Here is a 22,416-nt window from a genome sequence, read left to right as displayed (position 1 = left end):
TCTGACTGCCTGTGACTCTCGCTGACTGCCTGTGAGTCTCGCTGACTGCCTGTGACTCTCTCTGACTGCCTGTGACACTCGCTGACTTCCTGTAACTCTTGCTGACTGCCTGTGATTCTCGCTGACAGCCTGTGACTCCCTCTGACTGCCTGTGACTCTCTCTGACGGCCTGTGACTCTCGCTGACTGGCTGTGACTGTCACTCACTGCCTGTGACTCTCGCTGAATGCCTGTGATTCTCGCTGACTGCCTGTGACTCTCGATGACTGCCTGTGACTCTCGCTGACTGCCTGTGACTCTCGCTGACTGCCTGTGGCTCTCGCTCACTGCCTGTGACTCTCGCTGACTGCCTGTTACTCTCGCTCACTGCCTGTGACTCTCGCTGACTGCCTGTGACTCTCTCTGACTGCGTGTGACTCTCGCCGACTGCCTGTGACTCTCGCTAACTGCCTGTGACTCTCTCTGACTGCCTGTGACACTCGCTGACTTCCTGCGACTCTCTCTAACTGCCTGTGACTCTCGCTGACTGCCTGTGACTCTCGCTCAATGCCTGTGACTCTCGCTGACTGCCTGTGGTTCTCACTGACTGCCTGTGCCTCTCGCTGACTGCCTGTGACTCTCGCTGACTGCCTGCGACTCTCGCTGAATGCCTGCGACTCTCGCTGAATGCCTGCGACTCTCGCTGAATGCCTGCGACTCTCGCTGACTGCCTGTGACTCTCGCTGACTGCCTGTGACTCTCTCTGACTGGCTGTGACTCTCGCTGACTGCCTGTGGCTCTCGCTGACTGCCTGTGACTCTCGCTGGCTGCCTGTGACTCTCGCTGACTGCCTGTGACTCTCGCTGACAGCCTGTGACTCTCGCTGACTGCCTGTGACTCTCGCTGACTGCCTGTGATTCTCGCTGCCTGCCTGTGACTCTCTCTGACTGCCTGCGAGTCTCGCTGACTGCCTGTGACTCTCTCTGACTGCCTGTGACTCTCTCTCACTTCCTGTGAGTCTCGCTGACTGCCTGTGACTCTGCCTGTGAATCTCTCTGACTGCCTGTGACGCTCTCTGACTGCCTGTGACTCTCTCTGACTGCCTGTGACTCTCGCTGACTGCCTGTGAGTCTTGCTGACTGCCTGTGACTCTCTCTGGCTGCCTGATACTCTCTCTCTGACTGCCTGTGACTCTCGCTGACTGGCTGTGACTGTCGCTGAATGCCTGTGATTCTCGCTGACTGCCTGTGACTCTTGATGACTGCCTGTGACTCTCGCTGACTGCCTGTGACTCTCGCTGACTGCCTCTGACTCTCGCTGACTGCCTGTGACTCTCGCTGACTGCCTGTGACTCTCGCTGGCTGCCTGTGACACTCGCTGACTGCCTGTGATTCTCGCTGACTGCCTGTGACTCTCTCTGACTGCCTGTGACTCTCGCTGACTGCCTGTGACTCTCGCTGACTGACTGTGACACTCTCTGACTCCCTGTGACTCTCGCTGACTGCCTGTGACTCTCGCTGACTGCCTGTTACTCTCGCTGACTGCCTGTGACTCTCGCTGACAGCCTGTGACTCTCGCTGACTGCCTGTGACCCTCGCTGACTGCCTGTGACTCTCGCTGACTGCCTGTGACTCTCGCTGACTGCCTGTGACTCTCGCTGACTGCCTGTGATTCTCGCTGACTGCCTGTGACTCTCTCTGACTGCCTGTGACTCTCGCTGACTGCCTGTGACTCTCGCTGACTGCCTGTGACTCTCGCTGACTGCCTGTGACTCTCGCTGACTGCCTGTGATTCTCGCTGACTGCCTGTGACTCTCGCTGACTGCCTGTGGCTCTCGCTGACTGTCTGTGGCTCTCGCTGACTGCCTGTGGCTCTCGCTGACTGCCTGTGACTCTCGCTGACTGCCTGTGACTCTCGCTGACTGCCTGTGACTCTCGCTGACTTCCTGTGACTCTCGCTGACTGCCTGTGACTCTCTCTGACTGCCTGTGACTCTCTCTGTCTGCCTGTGACTCTCGCTGACTGCCTGTGACTCTCGCTGACTGCCTGTGACTCTCGCTGACTGCCTGTGACTCTGGCTGACTGCCTGTGACTCTGGCTGACTGCCTGTGACTCTGGCTGACTGCCTGTGACTCTCGCTGACTGCCTGTGACTCTCGCTGACTGCCTGTGACTCTCGCTGGCTGACTGTGACTCTCCCTGGCTGCCTGTGACTCTCGCTGGCTGCCTGTGACTCTCCCTGGCTGCCTGTGACTCTCGCTGGCTGCCTGTGACTCTCGCTGGATGCCTGTGACTCTCGCTGGCTGCCTGTGACTCTCGCTGACTGCCTGTGACTCTCTCTGACTGCCTGTGACTCTCTCTGACTGCCTGTGACTCTTTCTGACTGCCTCTGATCTCGCTCACTGCCTGTGACTCTCGCTCACTGCCTGTGACTCTCGCTGACTGCCTGTGACTCTCGCTCACTGCCTGTGACTCTCGCAGACTGCCTGTGACTCTCGCTCACTGCCTGTGACTCTCGCTCATTGGCTGTGACTCTCGCTGCCTGTGATTCTCGCTGACTGCCTGTGACTCTCGCTGACTGCCTGTGATTCTCTCTGACTGCGTGACTCTCCCTGACTGCCTGTGACTCTCCCTGACTGTCTGTGACTCTCGCTGACTGCCTGTGACCCTCTCTGACCGCCTGTGACTCTCTCTGACTGCCTGTGACTCTCGCTCACTGCCTCTGACTCTCGCTCACTGCCTGTGATTCTCCCTGACTGCCTGTGACTCTCTGACTGCCTGTGACTCTCGCTGACTGCCTGTGACTCTCGCTGACTGCCTGTGACTCTCGCTGACTGCCTGTGACTCTCGCTGACTGCCTGTGACTCTCGCTGACTGCCTGTGACTCTCGCTGACTGCCTGTGACTCTCTCTGACTGCCTGTGACTCTCGCTGACTGCCTGTGACTCTCGCTGACTGCCTGTGATTCTCGCTGACTGCCTGTGACTCTCGCTGACTGCCTGTGACTCTCGCTGACTGCCTGTGACTCTCGCTGACTGCCTGTGACTCTCGCTGACTGCCTGTGACTCTCGCTGACTGCCTGTGATTCTCGCTGACTGCCTGTGACTCTCTCTGACTGCCTGTGACTCTCTCTGACTGCCTGTGACTCTCGCTGACTGCCTGTGACTCTCGCTCACTGCCTGTGACTCTCGCTGACTGCCTGTGATTCTCGCTGACTGCCTGTGACTCCCGCTGACTGCCTGTGGCTCTCGCTGCCTGTCTGTGGCTCTCGCTGACTGCCTGTGACTCTCTCTGGCTTCCTGTGACTCTCGGTGACTGCCTGTGAATCTCGCTGACTGCCTGTGGCTCTCGCTGACTGCCTGTGACTCTCGCTCGCTGCCTGTGACTCTCGCTCGCTGCCTGTGACTCTCGCTCGCTGCCTGTGACTCTCGCTGACTGCCTGTGACTCTCGCTGACTGCCTGTGACTCTCGCTGACTGCCTGTGACTCTCGCTGACTGCCTGTGACTCTCTCTGACTGCCTGTGACTCTCTCTGACTGCCTGTGACTCTCTCTGACTGCCTGTGACTCTCGCTGACTGCCTGTGACTCTCGCTGACTGCCTGTGATTCTCGCTGACTGCCTGTGACTCTCGCTGACTGCCTGTGACTCTCGCTGACTGCCTGTGGCTCTCGCTGACTGTCTGTGGCTCTCGCTGACTGCCTGTGACTCTCGCTGGCTGCCTGTGACTCTCGCTGACTGCCTGTGACACTCGCTGACTTCCTGTGACTCTCTCTGACTGCCTGTGACTCTCTCTGACTGCCTGTGACTCTCTCTGTCTGCCTGTGACTCTCTCTGACTGCCTGTGACTCTCGCTGACTGCCTGTGACTCTCGCTGACTGCCTGTGACTCTGGCTGACTGCCTGTGACTCTGGCTGACTGCCTGTGACTCTCGCTGGCTGACTGTGACTCTCGCTGGCTGCCTGTGACTCTCGCTGGATGCCTGTGACTCTCGCTGGCTGCCTGTGACTCTCGCTGACTGCCTGTGACTCTCTCTGACTGCCTGTGACTCTCTCTGACTGCCTCTGATCTCGCTCACTGCCTGTGACTCTCGCTCACTGCCTGTGACTCTCGCTGACTGCCTGTGACTCTCGCAGACTGCCTGTGACTCTCGCTCACTGCCTGTGACTCTCGCTCATTGGCTGTGACTCTCGCTGCCTGTGATTCTCGCTGACTGCCTGTGACTCTCGCTGACTGCCTGTGACTCTCCCTGACTGCCTGTGACTCTCCCTGACTGCCTGTGACTCTCGCTGACTGCCTGTGACCCTCTCTGACCGCCTGTGACTCTCTCTGACTGCCTGTGACTCTCGCTCACTGCCTGTGACTCTCGCTCACTGCCTGTGATTCTCCCTGACTGCCTGTGACTCTCTGACTGCCTGTGACTCTCGCTGACTGCCTGTGACTCTCGCTGACTGCCTGTAAATCTCGCTGACTGCCTGTGACTCTCGCTGACTGCCTGTGACTCTCGCTGACTGCCTGTGACTCTCGCTGACTGCCTGTGATTCTCGCTGACTGCCTGTGACTCTCTCTGACTGCCTGTGACTCTCGCTGACTGCCTGTGACTCTCGCTGACTGCCTGTGACTCTCGCTGACTGCCTGTGACTCTCGCTGACTGCCTGTGATTCTCGCTGACTGCCTGTGACTCTCGCTGACTGCCTGTGACTCTCGCTGACTGCCTGTGACTCTCGCTGACTGCCTGTGACTCCCGCTGACTGCCTGTGGCTCTCGCTGCCTGTCTGTGGCTCTCGCTGACTGCCTGTGACTCCCGCTGACTGCCTGTGACTCTCGCTGACTGCCTGTGACTCTCGCTGACTGCCTGTGACTCTTCTGACTGCCTGTGACTCTCTCTGGCTTCCTGTGACTCTCGGTGACTGCCTGTGAATCTCGCTGACTGCCTGTGACTCTCGCTCGCTGCCTGTGACTCTCGCTCGCTGCCTGTGACTCTCGCTCGCTGCCTGGGACTCTCGCTCGCTGCCTGTGACTCTCGCTGACTGCCTGTGACTCTCGCTGACTGTGGTAAACCACTTTTATCGTTCACTATCGTTGCACTATAGTTATCACTGTTGTATTGTTATCACTGTTCTCACTGTTGTATCACTATACGAGGTCGCCTCTTGTCGCGCTGTTATACCTGGGCTGACCACCTCCGACTCCGCCCATGGCTCCACCTACCTGCCCAGGTATAAAGGTAGTCGACTGGCTGGTATTCCTCCTTGTTGGACCCGATCTCCCACGAGGGTGGGCTCTGTTATTTAGTCAATAAAAACCTTTAGTTACATTCCTAACTCGTCGCTTTTTATTGGACGAATTGATAGGTATATCAATTTTATTGACTAAATAACAGAGCCCACCCTCGTGGGTGATCGCTTTCATGTTTAATAACAAGCTGAGGGGCAAAATCAAGAATGACAAGATCTTGAGGTGGAGAATCGAGCTATCCACCTACGATTATGATATCTTGTACCGGCCAGGTAAGCTGAACGAACCCCCTGATGCTCTTTCACGAATTACATGCGCCAGCGCGCATATTGATAGACTTCAGACCCTCCACAACGACCTCTGCCACCCCGGGGTCACCAGACTTTACCATTTCATTAAGGCCCGCAACCTGACCTACTCCATCGAGGAGGTCAGGACCATGACCAGGAACTGCCAGACCTGCGCCGAGTGCAAACCGCACTTCTATAGGCCGGACAGAGCAAGCCTGATCAAGGCCACCCGCCCCTTCGAGCGCCTGAGCATCGACCTTAAGGGGCCTCTACCGTCATCTGACCGCAATGTGTACTTCCTCAACATCGTTGATGAGTACTCCTGTTTCCCTTTTGCCTTCCCCTGCCCAGACATGACCAGTACCACGGTCATCAAGTGCCTGAACGACCTCTTCGCCTTGTTCGGGTTCCCGAACTATATACATAGTGACCGGGGCTCCTCCTTCATGAGCGAGGAACTCCGTCAGTTCCTACTAGCGAGAGGTATTGCAGCAAGTAGGACCACCAGCTACAACCCCCGAGGGAACGGCCAGGTGGAAAGAGAGAACGCGACGGTATGGAAGGCCGTCCTCTTAGCCTTAAAGTCTAAGGGCCTCCCAACCTCCCGCTGGCAGGAAGTCCTCCCGACAGCGCTGCACTCCATCCGGTCACTACTTTGCACTGCCGTTAACGCCACCCCCCATGAACGAATGTTTGTTTTCCCCAGGAAGTCGACTACGGGAACCACTCTACCAACCTGGCTGACCTCTCCGGGGCCCGTCTTGCTGCGAAAGCACGTGAGGGCCCATAAAACGGACCCCCTGGTCGAGAGGGTGAACCTCCTGCACGCCAACCCCCAGTACGCCTACGTGGCTTACCCAGACGGGCGGGAGGACACTGTCTCCTTACGAGACCTCGCACCCTCGGGCACTCCGGAGACACCACCTTTACCCCCCCCCACCACCCCCCCAATTCCAGCCCAGGTAGACGGCATGCCGGAACCCCACGAGCCTTCGCCGACCACGCAGACACCAGCATTAACACCGGATAATGCAGCACCGCCGCTGCGACGATCAGAGAGGCTTACGAGGCCTCCGGACAGACTGACATACCAGAACTGGTAGTACACTTCACCCCGCTGGACTCAAATCTAAACAAGGGGTGAATGTGGTAAACCACTTTTATCGTTCACTATCGTTACACTATAGTTATCACTGTTGTATTATTATCACTGTTCTCACTGTTGTATCACTATACGAGGTCGCCTCTTGTTGCGCTGTTATACCTGGGCTGACCACCTCCGACTCCGCCCATGGCTCCACCTACCTGCCCAGGTATAAAGGTAGTCGACTGGCTGGTATTCCTCCTTGTTGGACCCGATCACCCACGAGGGTGGGCTCTGTTATTTAGTCAATAAAAACCTTTAGTTACGTTCCTAACTCGTCGCTCTTTATTGGACGAATTGATAGGTATATCACTGACTGCCTGTGGCTCTCGCTGACTGCCTGTGGCTCTCGCTGGCTGCCTGTGGCTCTCGCTGGTTGCCTGTGGCTCTCGCTGGCTGCCTGTGCCTCTCGCTGGCTGCCTGTGACTCTCGCTGGCTGCCTGTGACTCTCGCTGGCTGCCTGTGACTCTCGCTGGCTGCCTGTGACTCTCGCTGGCTGCCTGTGACTCTCTCTCACTGCCTGTGGCTCTCGCTGACTGCCTGTGGTTCTCGCTGACTGCCTGTGGCTCTCGCTGACTGCCTGTGGCTCTCGCTGACTGCCTGTGGCTCTCGCTGACTGCCTGTGACTCTCGCTGACTGCCTGTGACTCTCGCTGGTTGCCTGTGGTTCTCGCTGGCTGCCTGTGGCTCTCACTGGCTGCCTGTGATTCTCGCTGGCTGCCTGTGATTTTCGTTGGCTGCCTGTGACTCTCGCTGACTGCCTGTGACTCTCGGTGACTGCCTGTGACTCTTCTGACTGCCTGTGACTCTCTCTGGCTACCTGTGACTCTCGCTGGCTGCCTGTGACTCTCGCTGACTGCCTGTGACTCTCTCTGACTGCCTGTGACTCTCGCTGCCTGTGCCTCTCGCTGACTGCCTGTGCCTCTCGCTCGCTGCCTGTGGATCTCGCTCGCTGCCCGTGGCTCTCGCTCGCTGCCCGTGGCTCTCGCTGGCTGCCTGTGGCTCTCGCTGGCTGCCTGTGGCTCTCGCTGACTGCCTGTGACTCTCCCTGACTGCCTGTGGCTCTCGCTGGCTGCCTGTGGCTTTCGCTGGCTGCCTGTGACTCTCGCTGGCTGCCTGTGACTCTCGCTGGCTGCCTGTGGCTCTCGGTGACTGCCTGTGACTCTCGGTGACTGTGTGTGGCTCTCGGTGACTGCCTGTGGCTCTCGCTGACTGCCTGTGGCTCTCGCTGACTGCCTGTGGCTCTCGCTGACTGCCTGTGGCTCTCGCTGACTGCCTGTGGCTCTCGCTGACTGCCTGTGGTTCTCGCTGACTGCCTGTGGCTCTCGCTGGCTGCCTGTGGCTGTCGCTGGCTGCCTGTGACTCTCGCTGGCTGCCTCTGACTCTCGCTGGCTGCCTGTGGCTTTCGCTGGCTGCCTGTGACTCTCGCTGGCTGCCTGTGACTCTCGCTGACTGCCTGTGACTCTCGGTGACTGCCTGTGAATCTCGCTGACTGCCTGTGACTCTCTCTGACTGCCTGTGACTCTCGCTGACTGCCTGTGACTCTCGCTGACTGCCGTGACTCTCGCTGACTGCCTGTGACTCTCGCTGACTGCCTGTGACTCTCGCTGACTGCCTGTGACTCTCGCTGACTGCCTGTGACTCTCGCTGACTGCCTGTGGCTCTCGCTGGCTGCCTGTGGCTCTCGCTGACTGCCTGTGACTCTCGCTGACTGCCTGTGGCTCTCCCTGGCTGCCTGTGGCTTTCGCTGGCTGCCTGTGACTCTCGCTGGCTGCCTGTGACTCTCGCTGGCTGCCTGTGACTCTCGCTGGCTGCCTGTGACTCTCTCTGACTGCCTGTGACTCTCGCTGACTGCCTGTGACTCTCGGTGACTGCCTGTGACTCTCTCTGACTGCCTGTGGCTCTCGCTGACTGCCTGTGACTCTCGCTGACTGCCTGTGACTCTCGCTGGCTGCCTGTGACTCTCGGTGACTGCCTGTGACTCTCGGTGACTGCCTGTGACTCTCGGTGACTGCCTGTGACTCTCGGTGACTGCCTGTGACTCTCTCTGTCCCCTTCTCACTTTTCTTTTTACAGAATTGAAAAAGCTCGAGAGGATATACTGCGCTGAAAGCCGTGGTTTCTGAGCAGTGAGCAGAGGGGAGTGGAGCAGAGAGCGGTGAGCAGAGCAGTGCTGACACATAGCTGTCACGACGACACTTCTGGTAAACAGGGCACAGACTCAAAAGCAGCTGACTTCTCAGAAAGGAAACCCGCCAAGTGTTTCCAGCTGCCACAGGGGGAGTCAGGGCCTGTCACTCGCTCTCGGCCGAAACCTCACCCTGAACCACAGCCTGCTCGAGCTGAGGGCCGGAATAAAGAACTGCAATAAATAAATACAAACGAGACGAGGTTACCCTTACTCAGCAACAAGTCTTTTCGAACACTTTCCACCACTACTAAAACAACACTGTTAATAAAAAGCTGGATCAGTAACAGCGAGCAGGAAACTATCAGATTGTCATAAAAACCCATCTGGTTCACGAATGTCCCTTAGGGAAGGAAACCTGCCGCCCTTACCCGGCCTGGGCCTACATGTGACTCCAGACCCACACCACTGTGGCTGACTCTTAAACTGCTCTCTGAAGTGGCCGAGCGAGCCCCTCCATTGTATCAAAACACTCTCAGTTCAAGAAGAAGGCAACAACCACCTTCTCAGGGCAACCAGAGATAAGAACAAAAGAACATGAGAAATAGGAGCAGGAGTCGGCCATTCGGCCTCTCGAGCCTGCTCCACCATTCAATAAGATCATGGCTGATCTTCGACCTCAACTCCACTTTCCTGCACTATCCCCATATCCCTCGATTCCCTTAATATTCAAAAATCTATCCATCTCAGCCTTGAATATACTCAACGACTGAGCCTCCACAGCCCTCTGGGGCAGAGAATTTCAAAGATTCACCTCCCTCTGAGTGAAGAAATTTCTCCTCATCTCAGTCCTAAATGGCCGACCCCTTATTCTGAGACTGTGACCCCTGGTTCTAGACTCCCCAGCCAGGGGAAACAACCTCCCCGCATCTACCCTGTCAAGCCCTGTAAGAATGTTGTATGTTTCAATGAGATCACCTCTCATTCTTCTAAACTCTAGAGAATATAGGCCGAGTCTACTCAATTTGTCATAGAGTCATAACGGCACAAAAGGAGGCCATTTGGCCCACCGAGCCTGTGCTGGCTCTCTGTAGAGCAATCCAGTCAGTCCCATTCCCCCGCTCTATCCCCGTAGCCCTGCAAGTTTATTTCCCTCCTTGAAAACATTGAGTGTCTCCGCTTCCACCACTTCCGTCGGCAGCGAGTTCCAGGTCCTCACCACTCGCTGTGTAAAAAAGTTTTCCCTCACATCCCCCCTGTATCTCTTGCCCAAACCTTAAATCTGTGTCCCCTAGTCCTTGTACCATCAACTAGTGGGAACAGCCTTTCCCCGTCTAGCCTATCCAAACCGGCCATAATCTTCTACACCTCTATCAAATCACCCCTCAACCTCCTTTGCTCTAATGAAAACAAATCCAGCTTCTCCAACCTGTCCTTGTAGCTAAGATCCCCCATCCCCCGGAACCATTCTGGTAAATCTCCTCTGCACCCTCTCAAGGGCCTTCACATCCTTCCTAAAGTGTGGTGACCAGAACTGGACGCAATACTCCAGTTGTGGCCTAACCAGCGCTTTATAAAGGTTCAGCATAACTTCTCTAATTTTGTACTCAATACCTCTATTTATGAAGCCCAAGATCCCATATGCTTTGTTAACCACTCTCTCAATATGTCCCGCCACCTTCAGGGACCTATGCACATTAACTCTCAGGTCCCTCTGTCCCTGCACACTCTTTAAAACTGTGCCATTAAGTGTATATTGCCTCTTCCTGTTCCTTCTGCCAAAATGCATCACCTCACACTTCTCAGTATTAAATTCCATCTGCCACTTGTCTGCCCATTCTGCTAGCCTTTCTATGTCCTGTTGCAGTCGACTGGTATCATCCTCACTGTTTGCCACACGCCCCAAGTTTGGTGTCATCGGCAAATTTAGAAATTCTACTCTGTATTCCAATATCCAGGTCATTTATTGAAATAAAGAGTAGATTGCCTTTCAAAAGCAAGGCTTTATTAACCTTAAAAAACCAGCAAGTACATGTTGAGCACCCAGTCTCAACCAAACTGTAGAAAACTGAATTTAAGATGGCCACCACAGGTCACATGGAATCAACTAACCAATAAGTTTACAGCATATATCTCAAGGCAGGAAAACAGGCAACCAACTACAATGCTTCTTATAAAACAAGAATAATCACCACATTCACCCCTCCTTTTAAAATATACTTCAACCTAGGTAGCCTTTACAGTTTACAATTAGTTATTTATGACTAGAGCAATACATGTATAATGCCTTCAACAATTTTAAAATTTTACGATTAAATTATTAATTATTTTAAAAGTCCATTTTTAATCGGTCGACCGGATATCTTGTTCGTGTCGACCTTCTTAGCCTTGGTGGAGTTCCTTGCCCTCCCACACCAGGAGACACAGAAATATCTTCTGCAGGGAGGCTATCAATATCCCGATTATCAACGGTTTCCAGATTGGAAGTCCCATTAGAAGGTAAACTGGGTCATGAACATCCATCGGGGGCAGACTAAGAGAATTGTAAGTGTCTGCAATAGGATTGGAAATGTTCGTAGTATCTGTGACGACATCAACATTATCTGAATTATGGCTATTGTTAATGTCCTCAGGAGAGGGGTGGCCACCACAAGGAGCTAAGTCTTTAACTGAAACCATACTTTCTTTCCCATCTTGGAATCGAATGTGAGCATATTGGGAATTTGCCTCCAATAGCTCCACCTCCTCCACTAAAGGATCATACTTTGACAGTCTAACATGGCGTCGGAGCAGCACAGGTCCCTGCATAGTAAGCCATGAAGGTACCGAATATCCCGTAGTGGATCTCCGCGGATAGTTGAAGAGCCTTTCATGGGGGGTCACATTAGTAGCCATTGAAAGCAATGATCTAATGGAATGCAGGGCATCAAGCAGTACCATTTCCCACTGTGTATTCTTAAGGTTCCGGGATGTCAAAGCCAACATAACTGCCTTCCAGATCACCCCATTGTATCGTTCGCACTGTCCATTACCCTGGGGATTATACGGGGTAGTTCTGCTAGTAGAAATTCCCCGACTCTGGAGGTATTCCTTCAACTGGGAAGATATAAAAGAACTTCCCTGATCCGAATGGATATACGCAGGCATCCCAAAGATGACAAAAAGTTGAGTCAGACATTTAATAACTGTAGCAGCTGATACATCTGCACAAGGAAAAGCAAAAGGGAACCTTGAAAACTCATCCACAACAGTAAATATATATCGATTCTGAGTCGTTGAAGGAAGAGGCCCCTTAAAATCAACGCTCAGGCGTTCAAAGGGAGAAGTAGCCTTTATAAGATGAGCTCGTTGAGGCTTAAAGAAATTCGGTTTACACCGGGCGCAGACAGAGCATGACGAAGTCATCCGCTTGACGTCTTCAACTGAAAAGGGCAAATTCTTACTGCGTACGAAGTGTATCATCCTCGTAACACCAGGATGGCACAAAGCATTATGAAGATTAATAAGCGTATCTCCGTGAAGCACAGAACAATAAGCCCTCGACAGCGCATCAGCGGCAACATTATCCTTCCCCGGACGATAGACTATATCGAAATGGTAGCATGCCAACTCGATCCTCCACCTCATTATTTTATCATTCTTAATCTTTCCGAAATGTTTGACATCAAACATGAAGGACACAGATTTTTGGTCAGTTACTAACGTAAAATGTCGCCCAGATAAATAATGTCTCCATTTAAGCAGTGCTTCTACTATTGCGTACGCCTCTTTCTCTATTGGTGAATGTCTCTGCTCACTATTGTTCAGAGTACGTGAGAAAAAGGCCACAGGTCTTCCATTTTGGTTCAGGGTAGCCCCAATTGCAAAATCGGAAGCGTCCGTCTCAATCACAAAGGGAACCTGCTCATCAATAGAATGCACAACTGCTCCAAGGATATCCTTTTTAAGATTATCAAAACACATCCTGGCCTCCCATGATAGAGGATATGTCGTAACCCGAATAAGGGGCCGGATCTTCTGCGAGAAGTTTGCAATCCAATTAGAATAATAAGAAAACAGTCCAACAACTCGTTGCAAGGCCTTAGAATTAGTAGGGCAAGGTAAATCAATCAGTGGTCGCAGCCGTTCTGGATCTGGTTTAATCTTGTTTCCCGAGATAATATACCCCAGTAAATTTACCTCGGTGGTCGAAAAGATACACTTCTCTTTATTGAAAGTTAAGCCAACTTTTTCTGCAGCTTGAAGGAATTTTTCTGGAATAAAATCGTGCTCCACCCTTGATTTGCCACACACCGTGATGTCATCTAAATATGAGAAGGTGTCAGAGAGAGAGTTATCACTTATAAAAGCATCCATTGCCCGTTGAAAACAGGCGACACCGTTAGTAACACCGAATGGTACTCGGCAAAACTGGTACAGCTTTCCGCCAGCTTCAAAGGCCGTATATGGTTTGTCCCTCTTAGCGATAGGAATCTGATGATAAGCACTCTTTAGGTCAATAGTGCTAAAAACCTTATATTGAGATACTTTATTGATAAGCTCATCAATCTTAGGCAGGGGGTACGCATCTAATTGAGTATACCTGTTAATAGTTTGAGAGTAGTCTATCACCATTCGCTTCTTATGTCTCTCATTAGTGGTGACAACTACCTGTGCCCGCCAGGGCGAAAAACTAGGTTCAATGATTCCTTCCGATAAAAGACTTTGAACTTCAGAATTAATAAATTCTTTATTCTGACTGCTATACCTTCTTGACTTGGTAGCAATTGGCTTACAGTCCGGCATCAAATTGGAAAAAAGCGATAATGGAGAAATGAATAAAGAAGTTAATCCACAAATAGACAAAGGTGGCTTGGTTCCTCCGAAAGAAAGACTGAGGGACTCATGTAATTGAAGCACATCATGACCAATCAAAATGTCCGCACAGAGATTAGGCAGAACGGATAGGCGTATATCAGTATACGTATTACCTAGAAGAATTAATTTCACAAGGCAACAATCAGCTACTTGTGTGGTGAGAGTCGTCTGAGCCATACACACCTGATAGGAAACAGGCGAAATTTTCAAACGCTTCTCCCTCACAAACTGAAGACTTATAAAGCTCTCAGTGCTGCCCGTATCTATAAGGGCCTTCACTTCTAACCCATTAACTTGGGCCATAACTATAGCTTTGTTTAGGCCATGGGAAAAGGCGGCAGAAACTGATGCAATAAACGCCCTATCTAAAGGCTGAATGGTCGCAGAGGAGGCAACCGATTTGCAAACACGTGCGTAATGACCTCCCTTGCCGCATTTACTACACACAGCCTCCCGGGCAGGGCACTTCAGACGGGGGTGCCGGGCGTTCCCGCAAAAATAACACTTCTGAATCCTAGAGGCAACAGCTGCCGAAGTAGAAACTGTTTCGGAATCTGGTAAACCACTCCTATTAAATCCACGTAACTCCCTTTCATCCGGAACTGCCGAAACCACGGTCGCAGGCCGATCAAAAAGAGCATAAGAATCCGAACTTCTCTGAGCCAAATCCAATGTAGAGGCTTGCTCAAAAGCACTCTTAAGATCCAAGATCTTATTTTCTAATAACCGCTGATGAATTGATCTAGACAGTAATCCATTAATAAATGCATCCCGTACCGACTCTTCCCTATGTTCTTCTGCAGACACGGCCTTATAATTACAGTTAGCACCAAGGCGCCGGAGTGCTTGTAAATAAGCATCCAAGGATTCTCCCGCCTGCTGCCTACGGGCAGATAAAAGGTGACATGCAAATACCTCATTTTTGGGTTTAACAAAAAAAATTTCCAACGTAGCAATAGCCAATTCATAAGTTTCACAGTCCAAAATATACTTATACACATCCGGAGCAATGTAGTTGATTAGTATATCCAACTTATTTAGAGATTGCTGATCCAACACACCCAAAAAGTTTTTAAATGTTCGATACCAATGTTTCCATTGATCATCCACTCCTGCAGAATTAGGGTCAGCATTAAATCGTTCCGGTCGAAGATATCGTTCCATTATAGCAAAAGGTTAATAAATTGAAATAAAGAGTAGATTGCCTTTCAAAAGCTAGGCTTTATTAACCTTAAAAAACCAGCAAGTACATGTTGAGCACCCAGTCTCAACCAAACTGTAGAAAACTGAATTTAAGATGGCCACCACAGGTCACATGGAATCAACTAACCAATAAGTTTACAGCATATATCTCAAGGCAGGAAAACAGGCAACCAATTACAATGCTTCTTATAAAACAAGAATAATCACCACATTTATATATATCAAAAAAAGCAGTGGCCCCAGCACTGACCCTTGGGGAACACCACTGTCTACCGTCCTCCAGTCTGAAAAACAGCCATTTACCACAACTTGCTGTTTTCTGTCCTTAAGCCAATTCCTTATCCAAGCTGCCACTGACCCACCTATTCCATGAGCCTCAATTTTGTTAACCAGCCTTCTATGTGGTACTTTGTCAAACGCCTTCCGAAAATCCATGTAGACAACATCTACTGCATTCTCTTCATCAATCCTCCCTGTTACTTTGTCAAAAAATTCAATTAGATTAGTCAAACACGATCTGCCTTTTACAAATCCGTGTTGACTCTCCTTAATTAGCTGAAACCTCTCCAAGTGCCCGTTAATTTTTTCCTTGATTATTGTTTATAAAACTTTACCCACCACTGATGTCAAACTGACCGGCCTGTAGTTACTGGGATTGTCCTTATACCCTTTTTTGAACAATGGTGTCACATTTGCCACTTTCCAATCCTCAGGCACCTCCTCACAGGACATCCCCCCATCCCAGGAACCAGTCTGGTGAACCTTCGTTGCACTCCCTCTATGGCAAGTATATCCTTCCTTAGGTAAGGAGACCAAAACTGTCCACAATACTCCAGGTGTGGTGTCACCAGGGCCCTATATAATTGCAGTAAGACGTCTTTACTCTTATATTTTCACATTAAGTTTGAGAGTGACTTGCCTAAGTCCGAAACTAGAATCTTAAACTTAAATAAAGCAAATTACATAGGTATGAGGGGCGAGTTGCCTAAGGTAGATTGGAAAAATAGATTAAAAGGTATGGCGGTAGATAAGCAGTGGCTCGCATTTAAAATAGGGATAAAAGGATCTTTTTCAGGTTGGCAGACTGTAACTAGTGGGGTGCCGCAAGGATCAGTGTTGGGGCCTCAGCTATTTACAATCTATATTAATGACCTAGATGAAGAGACCGAGTGTAATGTATCCAAGTTTGCTGACGATACAAAGCTAGGTGGGACAGTAAGCTGTGAGGAGAACACAAGGGGCTGGATTTTCGTGGAGCCGTCAAGCGGGGTTTCAGGCGTGTGGGGGGGGGGGGGAAATCCCGAATTTGGGGGTCCCGACACCATCCCGCCCAAAACCCCGCCCCACGTAAGTTTCAGGGGTGGCGGGTACCCGCCCCGCACTGGGACCCGCCGAAACCAGGCGGGAAGGGATTAGTGCCAATTAACTGCCTGTTAACAGGTAGTTTTTAGCCTAATCCCTATTTTGAGGGGTTTCGTGTGGGTTTCCTGACGGCTCCAAACCACGCCAGGTTAGAGTAGGCGGGCCGTCGGGTTGAAGGGGTCGCGATGTCGGTGCTCAGGTGAGTGATGGGTGCATGAGTGCAAAGGTAAGTGTGTTTGGTGTGTGTAAAGTGTATAAAGAACTTTTACTTACCTGTACTTACCTTAACAGCCTTTCTTCCTGTAGCCGTCAGGAGCCCATCACTCAGCCGGCACTTAAAGCTGAACGGCTGGAATCTGTGAAAAGTGACGGCCTTCAGCTTTGAGTGCTGCTGAGAGTTCTAACTGAGTCTGTGCAGAATGACTCATGTTAGAACTCAGACTGTCAGTGTTTGACAGCTTCAAACAGCTGTGAAACACTGATATTTCATCTGTCAAGAACTCTTGACAGATGAAATTGCAGTCTGTGATGTCACCTGTTGCCGGGTGGCCCTTAATTGGCCTGCTGAGCCCACTGGGCGGGCTCAACAAGGTCAATCAAGGGAAAATCACACGGATTGGCCGGACATCGAAGTAGGTGGGTTAAAAACCCGAAAGGGGAAGTCCCGCCTTCTTCCCGACAGGTTCGGAAAAATCTACCCCAAAGAGTCTGCAAAGGGATAGAGAGAGGTTCAGTGAGTGGGCAGTAAGGTGGCAGATGGAGTATAATGTGGGGAAATGTGAGGTTATTCACTTTGGTAGGAAGAATAGAAAAACAGAATATTTTTTAAATGGTGAGAAACTTTCAAATGTTGGTGTGCAGAGAGATTTGGGTGTCCTCGTGCAAGAAACACAGAAAGCTAGCGTGCAGGTACAGCAAGCAATAAGGAAGGCAAATGGCATGTTGGCCTTTATTGTAAGGGGGTTGGAGTATAAGAGTGAGGAAGTCTTGTTACAATTGTACAGGGCCTTGGTGAGACCACACCTGGAGTACTGTGCACAGTTTTGGTCTCCTTATCTAAGGAAGGATATACTTGCCTTGGAGGCGGTGCAACGAAGGTTCACTAGATGGATCCCTGGGATGAGAGGGCTGTCCTATGAGGAGAGATTGTGTAGAATGGGCCGATACTCTCGAGTTTAGAAGAATGAGAGGTGATCTCATTGAAACATACAAGATTCTGAGGGGGATTGACAGGGTAGATGCTGAGAGGTTGGGCCAGAAATTGGGATCGGGGGCTTGCCGCACGTGCAAGCACCCGATGCGCACTCACCCGGCGCGCCGACATCTGAAGCCCGGGCCTGTTTGGAATTCCTGTCACTGGCCCGGTTCAGATGTCGGCGCGCTGTGGTTGCCTGATCCAGCGGCGTAGTTAGTGCGATGTGCCGGCTGGGATCAGGTGAGCACTGTGCAGCCAATCAGGGGAGGGGAAACTTCATTCATGAGTTTGATAGTAAGAATTGTCAAACTCATGAAAAGTACGGGCGCCCAAAAGACTAGTTTAACTTTAAATAAAAAAAATTTAAATCCCAATAATTAAATAAACTATAAATAATTTAAAAAACTATTTTAAACAATTAATCAAATTTTTGAAATTTTTTTTTTTAAAGAAATCCGGTCTAAAAATAAACTTACCTTACTGTAAAGTCCTTAAAAACAATAAAGCTGTGGAAAAAATGTTATAATTTTCAATAATAGACCACTTACCTTAAAGAATCAAGTCCTTACGCCTCCTTTTTATATGTGTAAAAAGTTCAGGCCCTTACACACGGGCAAACCTGTCAAAAAGAAGGAAGTTCAACGTGTGCGCACAGAGTCCTGCGCGCACACGTTGGACCTGTGAACCCCTTGGAGGAAATGCCGGTTTCCCGCGCATGCGCTGTGCATGCTGAAATCCGGCACTTCCAACGGGCCCACGCGTGAGTACCCCGTCCGTACTCACGCGTTGGGACCGGAATTACTGGCCCAACGTTTCCCCTGGCTGGGGTGTCTAGAACTAGGGGGCATAGTCTCAGGATAAGGGGTCGGCCATTTAACACTGAGATGAGGAGGAATTTCTTCACTCAGAGGGTTGTGAATCTTTGGAATTCTCTGCCCCAGAGGGCTGTGAATGCTGAGTCTTTGAGTATATTCAAGGCTGAGATCGATAGATTTTTGGACTCTAGGGGAATCAAAGGATATGGCGATCCTACTCCTGATCACTGTCCAGTGACCCCTGGGTTAGAGAGAGGGGAGATCAGCCGGGGTTCCTGATGCGCTATCAATTACTCATAAAAGACGGAGAGTTAGGAGAGTAACTAAAAGGCTTTTATTAGCAAAGAACAGAGCATGCCTCTCGTGGTTGACTGGGTTCCAAGAAGGCAGGGGGCTACAGAGCGGTCACCTTTATACCTGGGCCTGTGGGTGGAGCCAGGGGCGGAGCCAGCAGAGACATGCTGAGGCATGCATAGGTACAACAGTGTGCAACAACAACAACAATGGTGAACAACAATAACAGTGGTTTACCACAGTTCCTGCTCCTGATCACTGTCCAGTGACTCCCGGGTTAGAGAGAGGGGGAAATCAGCCAGGGTTCCTGCTCCTGATCACCATCCAGTGACTCCAGGGTTAGAGAGAGAGGAGATCAGCCCGGGTTCCTGCTCCTGATCACTGTCCAGTGACCCCTGGGTTAGAGAGGGGGAGATCAGCCGGGGTTCCTGCTCCTGCTCACTGTGCAGTGACCCCTGGGTTAGAGAGAGGGGAGATCAGCCCGGGTTCCTGCTTCTGATCACTGTGCAGAGAGAGGAGGTGATTAGAGAGAGGGAGATCAGCCCGGGTTCCTGCTCCTGATCACCGTCCAGTGACTCCTGGGTTAGAGAGAGGGAGATCAGCCAGGGTTCCTGCTTCTTCTCACTGTCCAGTGACCCCTGGGTTAGAGAGAGGAGAGATCAGCCGGGGTTCCTGCGCCTGATCACTGTCCAGTGACCCCTGGGTTAGAGAGAGGGGAGATCAGCCGGGGTTCCTGCTCCTGATCACTGTCCAGTGACCTCTGGGTTAGAGAGAGGGGAAATCAGCCCGGGTTCCTGCTCCTGATCACTGTGCAGAGAGCGGAGGTGATTCGAGAGCGATGGGCAGGAGAGTGTCGGGACCACAGAGGGAAAGTGAAGGGTGAGCAACGAGCAGATAGAATGAGGGCTGGTACCACAGGGGGAGAGGGAGCGTGACGGGGAATCCTAGAGTGGATTGAAAAAGTGCCGGGACCCACCTTTACGCAGCCGCTCGACGATGAATGAGAAGCCGGTGGTCCGGGGGTGGAGGACGTACTCATATCTCGGCAGTCCCCGAGACTCAGCAAACTCATCGCTCCGCACTCTGGTGAAAGCTGCGAATCAGCAAACCACAACGTTAGACACTCAATACAACACAGGAGCCCCTCAGCCCCACCCATCCTCCCCCCACCCCCACCCGTCCTCCCCCCACTCCCCCCCCGTCCCCACCCGTCCTCCCCCCCGTCCCCACCCGTCCTCTCCCCCCGTCCCCACCCGTCCTCCCCCCCCGTCCCCACCCGTCCTCCCCCCCACTCCCCACCCGTCCTCCCCCCCGTCCCCACCCGTCCTCCCCCCGTCCCCACCCGTCCTCCCCCCCGTCCCCACCCGTCCCCCCCCTCGTCCCCACCCGTCCTCCCCCCCACTCCCCCCCCCGTCCTCCCCCCCGTCCCCACCCGTCCTCCCCCCGTCCCCACCCGTCCTCCCCCCCGTCCCCACCCGTCCTCACCCCCCGTCCCCACCCGTCCCCCCCCTCGTCCCCACCCGTCCTCCCCCCCACTCCCCACCCGTCCTCCCCCCGTCCCCACCCGTCCTCCCCCCCGTCCCCACCCGTCCTCCCCCCCGTCCCCACCCGTCCTCCCCCCGTCCCCACCCGTCCTCCCCCCCCGTCCCCACCCGTCCTCCCCCCCGTCCCCACCCGTCCTCCCCCCCCGTCCCCACCCCGTCCTCCCCCCCGTCCCCACCCGTCCTCCCCCCACTCCCCCCCGTCCTCCCCCACCCCCACCCGTCCTCCCCCGTCCCCACCCGTCCTCCCCCGTCCACCGTCCTCCCCCCGTCCCACCCGTCCTCCCCCCCACCCCACCCGTCCTCCCCCCACTCCCCACCCGTCCTCCCCCCCACTCCCCCCCCCCCCGTCCTCCCCCCACCCCCACCCGTCCTCCCCCCGTCCCCACCCGTCCTCCCCCCACTCCCCCCCCGTCCTCCCCCCACCCCCACCCGTCCTCCCCCCGTCCCCACCCGTCCTCCCCCACTCCCCCCCCGTCCTCCCCCCACCCCCACCCGTCCTCCCCCCCGTCCCCACCCGTCCTCCCCCCCGTCCCCACCCGTCCTCTCCCCGTCCCCACCCGTCCTCCCCCCCACCCCCACCCGTCCTCCCCCCACCCCCCACCCGTCCTCCCCCCCGTCCCCACCCGTCCTCCCCCCGTCCCCACCCGTCCTCCCCCCCGTCCCCACCCGTCCTCCCCCCGTCCCCACCCGTCCTCCCCCCCGTCCCCACCCGTCCTCCCCCGTCCCCACCCGTCCTCCCCCGTCCCCACCCGTCCTCCCCCCACGTCCCCCCCCCCCCCCGTCCTCCTCCCACCCCACCCGTCCTCCCCCCGTCCCCACCCGTCCTCCCCCCCGTCCCCACCCGTCCTCCCCCCACCCCCACCCGTCCTCCCCCCACTCCCCCCCCGTCCTCCCCCCACCCCCACCCGTCCTCCCCCCGTCCCCACCCGTCCTCCCCCCCGTCCCCACCCGTCCTCCCCCCCGTCCCCACCCGTCCTCCCCCCCGTCCCCACCCGTCCTCCCCCCACTCCCCCCGTCCTCCCCCCGTCCCACCCGTCCCCACCCTCCCCCGCTCCCCCGTCCCACCCGTCCCTCCCCCCGTCCCCACCGTCCTCCCCCCCGTCCCCCCCCACCCCCCGTCCTCCCCCTCCCCCGTCCCCACCGTCCTCCCCCACTCCCCCCCCGTCCTCCCCCCACCCCCACCCGTCCTCCCCCCGTCCCCACCCGTCCTCCCCCACTCCCCCCCCGTCCTCCCCCCACCCCCACCCGTCCTCCCCCCGTCCCCACCCGTCCTCCCCCCCGTCCCCACCCGTCCTCCCCCCGTCCCCACCCGTCCTCCCCCCCACCCCCACCCGTCCTCCCCCCACCCCCACCCGTCCTCCCCCGTCCCCACCCGTCCTCCCCCGTCCCCACCCGTCCTCCCCCACTCCCCCCCGTCCTCCCCCCACCCCCACCCGTCCTCCCCCCCGTCCCCACCCGTCCTCCCCCCCGTCCCCACCCGTCTCCCCCCCGTCCCCACCCGTCCTCCCCCCACCCCCACCCGTCCTCCCCCCACCCCCACCCGTCCTCCCCCCGTCCCCACCCGTCCTCCCCCCACCCCACCCGTCCTCCCCCCCGTCCCCACCCGTCCTCCCCCCCCGTCCCCACCCGTCCTCCCCCCCCGTCCCCACCCGTCCTCCCCCCGTCCCCACCCGTCCTCCCCCCACCCCCACCCGTCCTCCCCCCGTCCCCACCCGTCCTCCCCCCCGTCCCCACCCGTCCCCACCCGTCCTCCCCCCCCGTCCCCACCCGTCCTCCCCCCCGTCCCCACCCGTCCTCCCCCCGTCCCCCACCCGTCCCCACCCGTCCTCCCCCCCCGTCCCCACCCGTCCTCCCCCGTCCCACCCGTCCCCACCGTCCTCCCCCCCCGTCCCCACCCGTCCTCCCCCCCGTCCCCACCCGTCCTCCCCCCGTCCCCACCCGTCCCCACCCGTCCTCCCCCCCGTCCCCACCCGTCCCCACCCGTCCTCCCCCCGTCCCCACCCGTCCCCCCCCCCGTCCCCACCCGTCCCCCCCGTCCCCACCCGTCCTCCCCCGTCCCCACCCGTCCTCCCCCCGTCCTCCCCCCCGTCCCCACCCGTCCCCACCCGTCCTCCTCCCCCGTCCCCACCCGTCCTCCCCCCCGTCCCCACCCGTCCTCCCCCCCCGTCCCCACCCGTCCTCCCCCCACCCCCCCCAATTAGAGTCAGGAGCTCCTCATTCCCATTGTCAGGGGACAGGTCCCAAAGGATAAGAGGTCAGTGTCAGATATGGGGAGAAGGTGGGTAGGTGGGGTTGGGGATATGGGGAGAAGGTGGGTAGGTGGGGTTGGGGGAGATGGGGAGAAGGTGGGTAGGTGGGGTTGGGGATATGGGGAG

General features: G+C 55.0%; 2 protein-coding genes across 8 annotated transcripts in view; one reads left to right on the top strand and one right to left on the bottom strand.

The window, feature by feature from the left end:
- The window catches only part of lclat1 (lysocardiolipin acyltransferase 1), a 292,648-nt gene that overhangs the window by 92,902 nt on the left and 177,330 nt on the right, over positions 1-22,416 (bottom strand). For 5 of the 7 annotated variants that reach the window (XM_085998146.1, XM_085998147.1, XM_085998144.1 and 2 more), the window contains 2 exons: positions 19,474-19,590; positions 15,194-15,310 (listed from right to left, as the gene is read on the bottom strand). In XM_085998146.1, the coding sequence (XP_085854272.1) occupies positions 15,194-15,310; positions 19,474-19,590 (234 nt within the window). The remainder of the gene's footprint in view (positions 1-15,193; positions 15,311-19,473; positions 19,591-22,416) is intronic. The other 2 variants (XM_085998142.1, XM_085998143.1) reach the window with 2 other exon arrangements.
- The window catches only part of LOC147113211 (complement component C9-like), a 25,494-nt gene continuing 25,386 nt past the window's right edge, over positions 22,309-22,416 (top strand). Inside the window, exon 1 of the mRNA XM_085996277.1 lies at positions 22,309-22,323. Coding sequence (XP_085852403.1) covers positions 22,309-22,323 — 15 coding nt within the window. The remainder of the gene's footprint in view (positions 22,324-22,416) is intronic.

Source organism: Somniosus microcephalus, chromosome 9 (genome assembly GCF_052327205.1).
Source record: "Somniosus microcephalus isolate GS21.2 chromosome 9, FLI_Smic_1.0, whole genome shotgun sequence".
Lineage (NCBI taxonomy): Eukaryota > Metazoa > Chordata > Chondrichthyes > Squaliformes > Somniosidae > Somniosus > Somniosus microcephalus.
Note: the sequence above shows the minus strand (reverse complement) of the source record. Positions and strands in the feature narration are given on the sequence as shown.